Source organism: Zonotrichia albicollis, chromosome Z, assembly GCF_047830755.1.
Source record: "Zonotrichia albicollis isolate bZonAlb1 chromosome Z, bZonAlb1.hap1, whole genome shotgun sequence".
In the NCBI taxonomy this organism is placed as follows: domain Eukaryota; kingdom Metazoa; phylum Chordata; class Aves; order Passeriformes; family Passerellidae; genus Zonotrichia; species Zonotrichia albicollis.
In genome coordinates this window covers 44,577,998-44,592,762 of record NC_133860.1, presented here as the reverse complement: position 1 = coordinate 44,592,762, position 14,765 = coordinate 44,577,998, and the positions used below count along the sequence as shown (strand labels likewise).

At 43.3% G+C, this 14,765-nt stretch overlaps 1 protein-coding gene across 1 annotated transcript in view; it reads right to left on the bottom strand.

Annotated features, from left to right (window-relative positions):
- Positions 1-14,465, bottom strand: part of DMRT1 (doublesex and mab-3 related transcription factor 1) — a 57,132-nt gene extending 42,667 nt beyond the window's left edge. Inside the window, exons 1-2 of the mRNA XM_074533334.1 lie at positions 14,016-14,465; positions 10,887-11,070 (exon numbers count right to left, since the gene is read on the bottom strand). Coding sequence (XP_074389435.1) covers positions 10,887-11,070; positions 14,016-14,300 — 469 coding nt within the window. The 5' untranslated portion in view covers positions 14,301-14,465. The remainder of the gene's footprint in view (positions 1-10,886; positions 11,071-14,015) is intronic.
- Between the last annotated feature and the right edge of the window lie 300 nt (positions 14,466-14,765).

The window sequence follows — 14,765 nt, the reverse complement described above, 5'->3', positions numbered from 1 at the left end:
ATCAATATTCTCTAGAGTGCTTTATCTTAAAACCTCTTGTTTAGGTGCTTGTATGCATGAAACTCTCAACTCACATCCCTAACTGCAACGACATATTGATGAAATTATGACTTAGGAAACTGTAGTACAAAAAAGAGGTTTTGGTGCTTTTGAACTGCATTGTTAAATAAAAAAACTTCCCAGGAATCAGAAAATCTGAGGCATTTTTCTATCACGACAAATAGAAGGAAACATCAAAGATCAGGTATTAATTTTGGACTAAAAGTGAACACTATGAATTGCTGTAGCACAAGGTATGCAGAATCATGCCTTTCAAATCTGTCAGTGAAAGCCTTCTCCCTTTAAAAGGAGATTGAACCAGGAGACCCTGGATTCCTTAAAGTAACCCTGAATTCAAATGCTAAGAGGTAGCTACTCAAGCCACTGCTGAGAAGATACAACCCTTCTCTGTGTTTCTCTGCAGTTTTCAGATCTCTGGCCCTTCACTCTGTGCTGCCTCTCAGGCAGTGGGGAGGTGGAAACCACTCTGCAACCAAGATGAGCCAGCAAACACAAGCAACAAGCAGGGTCCACAGAGCAGAAGAGGCGATGGTGCTTGTACCCCTGTCTTGGAGCCTGATTTCTGAGATGTATGGGTTCTTTTGCTCTCATTCTCCTATTGGAAGCCAGATATGCAGCATTCCCAAATGTTTTGACCGGAAAGCTTTTCAGAAAACTGTGTCTCTTCCTCCCTCCATCAATTGCCAAAGTTATGGCAATTGTTATGGCTATGTTGAGCTCAAACATGAAATCTGGTGGTTCTTCTTCCTTTCTATTCAGATTACCTTCCCAGAAAGCCCTGGGTATGCAGCTGTGCTGTAACACCTGTTAGAGACAGAAAAATATCAAGTACCAGCCATATCAGACATGAGGGCTAACAGCAGCTATGTGTCCAGGTTAGGGATAGCCAAAACACCTTACTGACACCACAGTACCTCTCCAACCCAAACTAGAAATACACATAATTCTTCTCAAAACAGGAATACACATTTAAAACAAACAAACAAACAAACAAACAAACAAACCCCAAAGTGTGTGGTGTAACAATTCTGAGCTTCTTGTAGGCCTCTGGCCTCTTCCCTGAAACTGAAGTGCACAAGGACCAATCTATTCCACCTCTTTATCGCAGCTATGCCTTATCACCTGCCAACTCCTACCATTTGCTTTTCACCTCCTCCCACCACAGCAAGACAAAACAACCAGTCATTGCAGCTTTCCTGCAGTGGGTCTGAAAACTAGGGCGGGATGGGTGTCATGAAAATTCCTCGCTAGGTGTGGCTGCTGAGGTGTGGACTGTTGAGTTCAGCCAGCATTACCAGTGAGGAGCTAGCATAATGGCAGCAATGCCTGTGGGTACAAGGCATGCTTCTCAAAGGTTACTTGACTGGAAGAATTCAATTTCACCTGGAAGGAATCAGTATTATTTTTTACTCCCCTCTAGGAATAACTCCAGAATGGTCTTTGAGCAAAATGGCATTTACTTAGTTCTACTTCTGAAGGGCTAAACCAGTTCTAAGTGGGACAACAGATTTTAACAAGAACAAAACTTGCCAGAAAGAAACACTCTAGGATAAACGTTATGCAAAGGGGACAACACATTTCAGGGAAAGTTGGGAGACCTCAGAACTAAGGTTATTTCCCATAGGCCTTCTTGAGCCTTACAGTGAATTCACAGGATTTTGCTGCTGCTGTTCACAATATCAAACTTACCCCATGAAATAACACAGAAAACTAACTGGAGCTAGCATAATCTGGCAAAGGCATAAGCAATCAGAACAATCATACTGGAGATCAAATAAAGGTTAGCTAAGGAGATCACCAAAGTGTGAAATAAACTGACTTTCTCTCCAGTACTGTTCTCTGGTCTTTTAATAATTTGTCTCCTGCCTGAGCTCTTCCAACTTAACAGTCCAGGTGTGTGGGTCCAGACCATTGCTACATCCCCACCACTACCTACAAAGAGAAACCTAGGGAACAGTATGAACAGGGAAACAGATCTACTTCCCTTGTCCCCTCTCCTAACCTTACACTGGTTTTGGTTCAGTGACACCCTTCCTTCCAATTTTCATTTTGAGCCCACTTTCTGGGGCATGTACCATGCTCCCAGGGCAAGAGTCACACTAGCATTAGTTCCATGACCACCCCACCAGCTTCCCAAACCACATAACTGCCTAGAAGGACTGTGCCAGCTCATCCTCTTTCACCAGGAACCACTAACATTCAGCACAGTATCCCCGAGGATAACCAGCTGTGCAGCAAGTGTTTGTTTGGGATGGACTTCTTAATTTTTCACTTCTTGTATGGGTTAAAACAGCTTTTGCTTTCGTGTGACCATCATCTAACCAGGCCTCTCTGCAGTGCACTTTTGTCTTCTGCAGGGCTTGCTGGTACAGGTGCCTTTCCATCATGTACCAGCACAACCTGTCATACTGCCAGATTTCTTTCCAAGATACCTATGGGATGATTACAGCAAAGAGCACGTCCCTGTGAGATGCCTCCAGAAACACTACTGTGTTAAAATTCCCCACTCAGACCTACAAACTAATAGGATCATTTTCCTTAAAACCAGGTAACACATACAGTACCGATTTGCTGTCAGTTCAGGTTCCTAATCAAGATGTCAGGGGATACAAAACTCAAATGCCTTGCAGGATTTGCATGCCTTGAAGTATGGTACTTCACCAAAAAATTTTGTAACAATATAAGATTACCAACTTGACAGAATTTTTACCCATAAACTTCTGTTAATTCATGCTATGTGAACATCATTCGACAGCTGCATTTCTCCCCTCTTGCATATTTTATTTTGCTGTGGATTGTTCCACTATTTTCAAAAAAGTGATGTCAAGCTAACAGATTTGCAGCCATGTACCCTACCAAACTCACTTTTCTCGAAACACTGGCATGACATCATCTTTCTTTCAAGATTTAGGAACTTCTTCAGTGTTGAAAGACCTACTGGAAATCACAGAGTGGGTAAGGTTGAAAGGGATGGCAGGCAGTCATCTGGCCCATCCACCCTGCTCAAGCAGGGTCATCCTACAAGACATTGTACAGCACTGTGTCCAGGCAGTTCTGGAGTATTTACAGGAAGGGAGACTTCCCATATTCTCAGGAAAGTTGTTCTTTTTTCTTCCTAATATTGCATATGAGTCATCCAGTCCTGCTGATTTTGGTTCCTGTTGGAACTGGAATGTCACCATCTCCATATACAGGTATAATACTACATATATTTTTGTAAAGCAAGGACCAGAAAAAAATTACTGAGCGTTTATTCCCATCTTCCATTGGACAGTTGTTATTCCATAACAGGTGAAATTACTGCTAACTCTGTATGCGTGTTTCCAACACAATTCAAAAACCCCTTCAATTTCAAGATTTTTGGTTAATTTAAATTTTCACACAAATCTGTATTTTTTAAAAGAAAAAGTGATTTGTGCAAAGAAAAAACCAAAACAACAAGGAGAGAGCAATTTCATCCAGAAGACTGCAGACCTGGCATAGTAAATTTCTCAGTCCACAGAGAGCCCCAGTCCAGATGCAGCTAACAGAAGCTGAAATATGCCTGATTTCAGAAGAACTGGAGAGGGAACATTTTGTTCACATTTAGTGTACACTTAATAAAAATGATCTGCTGCAAACATTTAGCATGCAACTTAACAATCCTCCTAATACAGCAGTAGAAATAAAACCTACGGAAAATAATATTTTATTTCCACAATTAATTTAAGCTCTGGGTCTTCAATAAGATATCTGTGGCAGCAAATTCAACTTTCAGTGTCTCTGTCACTCACTATAGCGGAGTAATCGATCTTTTTATGTGAGCTGAGGGGTAATGCTTGGTCTTTCTTTTCTTGCACTTTTGGTCATTATAACACAGCTATAGTGATCATATTCAAATCTCAAGTGGAAAAAAATATGAATGGCTTTGGTAAAGACAACACATTCAAAATCTTTGAATATGGCTTCGACTCTGTGAAGGTGGTAGGCATTATTTTAATGCTCCAGCATATGTTTGTCCACACTGAACTGAAACAACACCATTATTTACACATCTGAAGTTATTAGCATGTGTGACAGCTAGTGGGATCAGGACCAATAAAATCAGTGCTTCAGAAAATTAAGGGCATGAGAAACAAGGACCATTTTCAATCCTCAGTATAAAAGCTGGGAGTATGACTACTGCATCTGCATATCTATGTACACAGGTTATTATTCACCCTGAGATATCCGATTTGAGAAGAAAATTTACAAACAGTTAACTCTTTGTGTTCATGCTACCAAATTTAACATGCTACTGAAATGAGCAATGGAGACAAAAGTAAAGCCACAATTAAAAACAAAAACAGAGAAAGAAATAAAAAATTTTAGGAAGTTAGAGAAGAAAAACAGATTTATGGACAATGATGGAAAACAGCCCAGACACCTGCAGGGGCAAAGAAGCAAATTCAGAGGAGGAGAAAGAAACTTGGTGTGGATTAAATCTAAAGGGATTTAAGTCATTAATGAGAGATCAAAGAAAACATTAGAAGGGAGGGAAAGCTTCACAAGTGTCTGAGATAGGAGACCTTGGAGGAAATATGACTAGGTTAAAATCACTATGCCTCACACTAAAAATAATAAAGGGAGTAGGACGATGGTTGGAATTAGCTGGAGCCCATGCTTGGTTATAAGCTATTATCATGACAGAAACCCAAAAGTTTCTACAACAGACCAACTGGAAATAATAGGAGGGCTTTTTAACTCTATGTAATATGTGATGCAAAAGCTAAAAGTGGGAGTAGTGAAAAAACACTGCAGACATCCAGCAGTCCTGACCGAGAGAACAAGAATCACACAGATGTGCGTAACTTTTGTGCATGACTGCCAGTGTTGCATGGGTGCAACAACGTTTGCACTCACAAAATTGGCTTCAATGCAAATGCATACTGATCACTAATGAATGGTGTTCATGCATAAGTGACAGAAATGCACAGTAACAGGAAGTACAGTGGTTTACCATCTGCTGAGGTGCAGTTGTGTTCATTACTACAGACATCCAAATAACCAAATAGTGGCTTATCCTGTACGCAATAAAATAGTACAAATAAAGACTGGAGACAGGAATTAAAAAACAAAACATCAGACATCTAATCTCACTGCAAAGGAAGTCAGACTCAGTACTTAACTAACTGCAAGCTCTTCAAGGAAACATAGGACAGATGTGCATGAACACTGTTATTTAAGTAAAGGAGCTGTTCACAATCCTGATTAATACTAGCAGGTACTCAAATTCAGAAGAAAGTTTAGTAAAGTTCAATAAAACAGAGGAATGAGAAGAAGCATATGAAAAAGCATTCCTACAAAAGAAACCTTCAAAACTGCATTATGCTTCTCATGTTATTAAGTGACAAATCTACTGTAAATGGAAAATGGTTGAACAGGCTGAAATAGGAAGTTATTTGATAAATTAAGCAAATGAAAGCAGTCTTCAAGGTACAAGAAAGCATGTGAAACAAAAGGAGAAGCAAGAAATCAAATCAGTGCTCAGTTAGGGAAGCGTGCAGTACTCCTTCACTCCTCACTTATATCTTTTCTTTAAAACAAAGAACCCCACACATTCAGAGAAGATATAATAACTGTTTCAAGGACACAGAAAGGAACAAGAGGTTAGCTGCAGATAGTGAATAATGTGCCCATGGATAGTAAATTGTTAGAAATTCCTAGTACATTTTCTGCTTCTGCTCCATTCCTTATCTCAGTGTTCATAATAACAAATGGAAAGCACAATCTAGCACAGATAACTCTCTAAATCTGAATGCACATATGCAAATGCCAGTGTTACAGAGGAAGAGCTTCCAAGGCAAAAAGAACAATGGGATGTGCTGACCAGCCCTGTCACCTTAGGTGGGAAGAAAATCTGGTGCTAGGACACTACACGGCAAAATCTGTCCAGTACACAGCAAACACTGCTCAGCAGCTATCTTGCCCTAACCATAGATATATGTCTTTAATCATCATGAGGTAAGAAAAAACTTGGACAGCAGGATGCTGAAAGCACAGAAAGCCCTATGGTGAAGTATTTTTGAAAATGAAAAAAAAACCCCAAACCTAAAAACCAGAAAGGTTTGAAAATCCTTCAGGGGAAAAAATCTCTTCTGAAATGTGAAGGGATAGAAGTAACTGCTGAGCTTCCTGTGCTTTGCCTCCATCTCAGGGCTGAGCAGCCTTTCTCTCTCAAAGTAAGAGAGTAGGGGTAGGTCATGACTGCTCCCTGGCACTCTTGCTTCCCTGGCACATGCCGAAACCTCTCCCCAGCCCCTGCCTGTGGTGAAGACAGCCCTAGGCAACGTTCAGAATACCACTTGCACAGAAAAAGAAAAGCAATCTTCTGTGAGGATTTTCCAAATATGTTTATAATTCTATTTGTTTTTACACTTCCAGTGAAGCATCACACAGGACTGAAAGTCTGAAAGGAAAATAAAAACTTCTTAATTCAGACACTTTGAGAACTGCTGCTAGTTCTACCTTGTTCCACCGATACAACAGAAATACCAGCCTTTTGACAAGAGTCAGTGCCTCACTGAATGGATATGTACAGCACTTCAAACTTAGCTCAGTTAAAACAGAGGCACCTCCACGCATGCGCGCATGCAAAGCTGCAGTAACGAATACTGCTTGAAAAGAGGAGCAGGAAAACTGCAAGCTTTGCAAGAGAACTGGAGAATTGACTGGAAACATCTAATCAGGGATGCAGAACCCTGTAACATTATGATTTATTTAACACAGTCAAGGAATGGCTAGAGGCAATGAATCATATAAGAGATGACAAAGCTGTAGGAGATTTCCGTCATCTACTTTAACCTGCGCATTGATCAGAGTTTACCCCCATATTAATCACCAGAGATCATAATCTAACACACTCTTAAACACCTCTCCTGATTACGCTTCACTTACCCCCTTGTCCTTATGCAGGTCACTCCGTTGCTAATTGCACTACTCGTTAGGAAAAAAAGTGTCCAGTGTCTAATTTAATTTTGCCTTTTTTAGTTTCAAGCCGTTGCTCCTTGTTATGCTGTCTCAAGCACTGTAAATAATCCCTCCCCCTCCTCCATATTATTACCTCTCAAATATTTATTGACTGTTTATATCCACCCTTAGTCTCCTTTTCTACAAGCAATACATCATTTTTGTCACCCTTCCCTCCATCCATCCTTTCAGATTTATCTATGTCCTTTTATAATGAGATGCTCAGAACTCCTCTACCGTTTCCCCAAGTACAGTGAACCCAAAGCTGAGAGAAGCTGAAATGCTCACCCCTTCTTGTTTCACAACCAACTCCTTCTTACATAACTCTGAGCGAAACATATTATTTTGATAGGAATTGAAAATTACAAAGCCATGGCCACCCCACTGTGGAAGGCATTGTTCAATGCATACTTGTATCAGTCCAGGATTTAAAAAGCCTATGCGGGATAAATTTCATCCTAAATCAAGGGAAGATTGTTCAAAGCTCCTGTAATATTTACAAAGTCCAGCTTGAAAGAGATTTAGTAACTAAGCAAACTACTATACAGGCAGACCACTTTCAGCAACTGCTTCCCAAGACAACATCTAACTTGTGCTGTGGAAATCATGTCAATCCAAAAAGGCTAAGAAGTTCACAAAGTCTTACAAGAGACACATGCAAATGTAATTCTTTTTCTCTCATCTTAACTACAATGAACTGGAGAAAACCAGATTATGATGATCATGATGGATTACTTATTCACAGGTGAAGGACACAAAACTTCTTTGTTGGCTGTTACAATCCATTAAAGACAGGTCATGTTTAACTGTACTCCTTGCTTTTTAAGAGAGATTTGTTGACTGTGGGAGAAGCCAGGGGAAAGCACCAGGAAGCAATGGAAGGGGGTTGGCAGGACCAGGAGGCAGCCAGTCCTGCTGCTTTACCAAAACTAGTAAAGAAGCAGCCATGGCTGTAGCGGGAGAAAATCATCCTCAGAAAGTAGTGAGGAAACCAAGGGAAAAGGGAAGAGCAGAAGGATGGACAGATAACCACCGCAGACCCACCAAGATCTCTGAGGGCATGCAGCCACTATGTTAGTCCTGCCACAGGCAGGCAAAGCAGCTAATGCTGCCTTCTTACTGCCAGCCTTGTTGAGGCTGCTGCCACCTGAACTATCAATCCCCTCCACCATTTGTCAATCCCCACAATTCTAACTCTTTGTTTAAAAAAATCCACCATTGAGTATTACTAGGTCAAAAGAGTTACGATTTCTTTCACAGGCTTGCAAGCGCTTGTGAGTATTGAGGCTGACTGAACTTCAAATTTAAGTATGCTGACTTAATGTCAGGGCAAGCAAGTAGAAATTTCAGAGCTTCACAGAACAGTCTAGTTTGGAAAGGATCTTTGGAGACCAGCTGGCTCAAACTATTCAAACCAGAACCAGCTTGCTAGTTGGATCATGTTGCTTATATACCATCCAGCCAAGCTCTGAGCCTCCCCAAACACGGAGACTCCAGAACCTCACTGGATAACCTGTTTCAATCCTCAAGCACTCTCACAGTGAAAAGAAGCTTCCACATGATCAGTTGACTAAAATAAGGCTTCTTTAATGAAACTGACATTTTTACAGCACATAACACTATACTATAAATACTGTAAAAGAGCTTTCTTTCTAAAAGAAAATTTCTCACTTTTTTAAACCCGGCTATGATATTTTTCCATTATAACAACTAGGTTTTTTTTAAACTCATCTTGCACAACAGCTGCAAGATCTGGCACCAATTTCTGAAATCACAATACAGTGAGCAAGAAAGGAAAGGAAGAGTAAAGAAGGCATGGTAGGGTTTTTGCAGACAGCTAGGCTACTGCAAGTTCAAAGGGATCTCAGTACCACCAAACATCAGGCATGCTATTACTGCTGATCCCACTATGGTATGTATTTATGAGTAGATAAAACCCCTTCTATTTGTCAAAGAGTTTCAAATTGAAGACAGCAGCTACTTAGAGAAAAAAAAGAATACTATTTTGTTTCTGTCAAACATAATAAATGTAACAAAGGGAAATAACAAATACAAGCTTACTATTCACAATTGTTCAAAATTATGTTTGTCAACCAGTGATAATAGGGAGGCACCTGAACACTACTGACACTGCAAATACAACAGGGAAATGATCACACAGAGCATAGGACCAGGAGCTGGCATTCTGCATCACAGAGTAGTCCCATCTATACTGGAAGTTTCTAAACTGGGCCAAAGGTTGACGCTGTCTTGATTCCTGACTTTTTTCTGGAGATGAGGCTGTGTATTTCAAATGTTGTCACTCACAAACAGTTATTTATTTGGACACAAATAATAACAGTTAGTTATTTAGTAAAATGCTTGAGAAACAATGTATTTAAATTGCTCAAATTCAGAAAGATGTAAGAAAGATGACTGCTCTAACTAAGAGCAGTAAAACAATTCAAAATACTTTAAAATTAGGCATTTTTATGTTTTCAAGTACTTTTTCAAGCATGTGAATTGCCTTAAGCCTGTTTGGTCAACGCTTTCCATTAAAAGACCACAATTTAATTAAATTAACTAGCAATTATTAAAATGGGATTAATAAACTAAATACTGACATTTTAAAAACATTAAGATCAAAGCTTAAGCCAGTTTTGTCAACAATAAAATGATTACATTCTTCAGCCTTCCTGTACAAGCAAGGATCTTCTTGTTCTACTGAGTTACACACAATCTCTATATATCACTGAATATACTACTTTAATCTTTAGCCAGCTTTTTCTACGTCTATAGACAAAGCATGCAGTAATGCAAATATGAAAGGAGTAACTGCATCAATTCAAAGGTGACACTAACATAATGAAAACAAAAAAAGCTAATAAAAAGCTATTTATTGCTTTATTAAGCAGTTCTTTTAAAAGCTTCCCAACAAAATTCCACTACAATGGTCTGAAACTGCCTGTCTGCACTAGATCCAACAAATCCATCTGACATACTTTTAATGGCCTGCAAAACAGAATAGCGTCACTTGACAGACTCACACATGCACTGTCCTTTTATTAACTAGTGCAAAGCACCGCCCACTTTAGAATCACCTTTCTATCTGGCAAGTATATTCACCTGTATTACTGGCATATGCATAGATTATTAAAAATGAATGAAACTTGCTTTTCCTTTTATGTGTATTTGTTTGCTTTTTTTCTGTCTATACACAAGAAGTCAATTACATCAGCTCCATTCTTCTTTCTTCTGTATGTTCAATCACTGTATCCGTCAGGCATAGTTAGAAAGTGGAAAAAGCAATTTGCATAGGAAAACATTTTGCCTAGAGTCTTCACTTGCCTAGCATATTCAAGTCCCATCTTTGCTCAGCTATGCTTTCACTGAATATACAGACAAATACTGTTTCGTATTGTTGGGGTTTTTTTGGGTTTTGTTTTACAAGTGTTAAATGCAATACAATTTTACTACAATTTAAATTGTAGTAAAAGAGAAGGACTACATCACTCTTTCATAGTTCATCACAGCATGCCACACAGAACCAATGTGCCACCACAAAGAGTTTTGTAAGGCTGGAAGATCTTCCCATAATTCTCTACTTGCAATCACACACCCTATCGAATTTTATTACAGCACCAGTCTGTGTAAAAGAAATTTTGATTTTCAAGTAAAAATAACCAAATAAAACATTAAAGACTGATAGTGGATCCTTCCCTCCCACTAGCTGTACCAGAAGTACAGTGTTGTACTGTACTGTAACCCTGTCACTGCAAAGAGGGACAGGCGTGAACCGTGAGCACCAGCAGTGTTGGCCAAGGCCCTCAGACGTGAGCACCAGTCTCCCAGCACCTTACCTGGTGGTGTACTAGCTGCTGTCATGGCTGTACTTGTCGAGTGCATTGGGCTGCTGCTTTCCAGCGAGAGGCAAGAATTGCCACCACTGTTCTTCTTAACAAACGTCTCAGGGACACTGGGCAGGGGCACCGGGTGGCTGATTCCCAGCTCCTCTTCCTGAGCTTGCTGTCTTCTTAGGGCAACCTAGGAACAAAAGAGAAGACATAGGGTGTGCTCTGTGATTTTGAGCACAATTTATACTGGCAGCAATGAACGACTGAGATTCAAAGATGGTTTTTCACTATTCGTACCGTAGAGTAGTGCTGATCGTAGAATCACTAGGGCTGGAAAAGACGTCCAAGACCCACTGAGTCCAGTTTTCAACCAAATACCACGTCAACTAAACTACAGCACTAAATGCCAGGTCCAGTTGTTTCTTGAACTCCTCCACGGATGGTTCCTGGTTTCAGTACTTGACAATTCTTTCTGTTCTTCTGACATCAACCTGAACCTCCCCTGGCCCAGCTTGAGCCCATTTCCTCTCATCCTGTCAGCACTAGCTGCATGGAAGAAGAGGCCAACCCACAACCTCCTTTCAGGCAGCTGCAGAAAGTTCCTCCTGAGCCCCCTTTCCTTCAGGCTAGACAAAGGCAGCTCTCTCAGCCATTGCTCACTTGGCTTACTCTCTAGGCCCTTCACACAATCCAGCCAATGGGCAGAGAAGTATGAAAGCAAAAACCAACCCCATTTTGTGTACAAGCACAAAGGAACAAACCTGTGAAATGCTGGTGACATACACATCTTCCTCCATTGAGGCCAGATTAACACTTGTTGCAGCTGACGAAACTCCCGCAACACAGCTGCTCTTGGGACAAGCACTCTGGAAAGTGTACTCACTACCCTCCTCTCTTCTGATACACAGCTGCTGGGGTTAAGAGGTTAGTCTGCTTGCAGGGTTCTGCTGTGTCTCTTATCAATATAAAGCAGCTTTTCATGAGGGCTTGCACCTGTAATCTGCTGCTCTATCCAGGCCTGCTAGGCTCCCATCTGGCTCTTTGCTGGAAGTCTTGCCCTTCAAGGAAATTTCAGCATACAGTACACTGTACAGAGAGAACCCTTACAGAAGAAGGACAGCAAATGTAGGGTACCATCCTGCAGGCATCTCAGACAGCATCACACACACTGAAGAGTGCTGGGCAAGTCTGGAGAAGCTGGAGCTTCCAATTTCTTTCCTAATACTGACAAAGTTCCAAAGCCTAACTGGCACTGGCCAAGCCTATAGGCACTACACAGTCTGGACATGCGTGCAGATAAACCATATTCACTGCTTGCAGACAGTCCCTTCTGTTTCATCCAAACTAGCAGATCAATTTAACACCCATGCCAGATCTCTCTGGGAAGTATGTATGACACTGCTACAGCTACATACGCTGCTACTTGTGAGGTAACTGATTTGCATCTTTACTTGAATCTCAGAAATTTGTTCCAGTTTACAGACTGGGATCATGGGCATTTCTTGCTGGAAATTCTCCAGGGTATCTGGGACAGGCCTTCCCTATATTTTCATGTTCAACAGCCACACTTTTTTCTAATACAGATTCATAATTCTGTTAGTTAGTATTAGCCCTTGCAATAAGAAACATCCCGTACAGAAGGTGCAGACTTGCAAACACCACTGTAACTTCAACTTCACAAGTCAGTAACCTTGACCTGTAAAATTCCACCAGCATCAAGGGGCTTACTGCAGAAATATATCTAAAGGGGGAAAGACAGACTTTCAATGTGTAACTCCTACACAGATAAGGTTTAGCTAGGGAGGCTTTCAAAGCTAACTTTCAAATACTAGGCAGGGAAGAGAATACCCCCAGGAGAACCATCACCGGAGCTTGCCTGTCAGAAGCAGCTGAGCAGCCAAGATTCTGTGCCGAGGGGCACACTCTGCACGGGGACACTTCGTGCTCCCTTCCCCGAGGCAGACAGCAAAGCCATTCACATTTATTTTTCCAGGGTTCACACCAGGCAGAGAAAGTGCATGTAACTTGGGCATAAAAACAATTTCTGGACTGCCATACTACCAATAAGAAGGAATTGTTTAAATGAACTCCCATTGAGTTCTGAGGACGTTTTATGCACTGAATAACAAAATTTAAAAAAAAAAAAAAAAAAAGCGAGGATTTAATCTAGAGCTGCTTAGGTTTTTAAAACCTGTCAGCCCGACACACATTTTATCCGGGATCATGAAGCTCTGAGCAGACAGCAATTGCAAACTGATGGGTGGGTGTGGTATCACCACCACGTACCTTCACTCGCAATTATGTGCTGGCAGGCGATCGTTTGCTCTAAGGAGGGCGTAAAATGCCCCTCAACAGCCGCTCCAATACACGCCCAGGAACCCTCTTAGTAAAGTTTGCAAGATAAAGATCACACGGGTTAATAGACCAGAATGGTGACTCCGAAGCGACACGACCCAACGAAAGCGTTATTCCCACCCTGAACTGGATACCGTTTGTTTTCTTAGCCCTCAGAATACTGAGCCCTCGTTGAGATAAAAGATAACCCACCGACACAGCTATGTGAAGAACTGCTACACACCAAATTTCGAAAAACGCCGTTAAAAAATCCCCAAAAAGTTAGAAATGCGCTCAACTGAAGCCACCAGCATCAGGAAACGCAGTTTACACCGCCAGCACAAAATATTCTCGATAAGCAATTTGTTGGCTAGATTATTCATTTTCTAGTTAAAAGCAAGCGGGAAAACGGCTACTGACGGTAACTTAGGTCCTGCTCCATGCAGGTTCTACAGCCCCCCGGGGGCTGTCCATAGGGCCGGACTGTACCCGGCCCGGGGCAGCGACGCTCGGCCGTGCCCGGCAGGTGCAGCTGACCGCTCACCGCTGCCACTCGCCCCGGCTGCAGTCCTCCGCGCCTCTGGGGCATCTCCCATTTCTTATGCAAAAACGAAATTTAAATAACTTGCGAGAAATACAGCAACAAGTTTCACTAACAGCGGTGTAACTCCTGCCCCCCGTCCGGGGCGAGGCTACCCGCGGCTGCGGTCTCGCAGCGCACCGCATCCCGGCGCGGCCGCTCGGCCCCGACGGGCCCGACCACCACGGGCGCGGAGCACACCGCGCTCGGACACAGCTCACCTGCGCTGCCATGACGCGCTGCCGCTCGGCGATTAGGCTGCACTTGTTGCACTGGCAGTCCCGCCACATGCAGAAGCGTTTGTGCCCCTTCAGCGGCGAGGAGTAGCCGTGGTTGCGGCAGCGGGCACACTTGGGCAGTCGCGGCCGCTTCTTCCCCGCTGCAGCGGCTCCCCTGTCCGCCGGGGCGGCCGCCATGGGGGCCGCCGCCTTCCCGAAGCTATTCGCCTTGTCCCCCGGGCCCGCGACGTCCGGGGGCTTGCTGAAGGCCGGGGTGTCACTGGGCATCGCGGCAGGCGGGGGGTAGCTGGGAGAGCAGTCTGCGCGCTTCTGCCCCGTCCCGTCCCGCCACCCCGCGCGTTTTGGCGGGCAGCACCAGGCAGGCGTCGCCCCTCCTGCTGCGCCTCCCCCACTCCTGCTGCGGGGGGTCCGTGGCCGCTAAATCACCGCTACCCCGAGAGAGCGGCCACTCTTCCCTTCGCGCTCCTCCCTCCCCCACCGGGCCGGCCTGCGGCGGGAAAGGCGGGCCCCGTCCAGGCCGGTCCCCGTCGGATGCGGGGCGCGGGCCCGGGGCGGCCTGACGGCCGGAGGTTCTGCGGGGCTCGGCTCAATCGCCCTGCCCGCAGGTCCCGCACGACAGGATGCCCAGGCCCCCGGTCGAGGGCTGCTCCGCGGCTGTCCTGCGGCCTCTGCCCGCTCTCCATGCCCCGCAGCGGCCAGCGCAGGCCGTGTCCGTGCTGGTGATGCTGGACG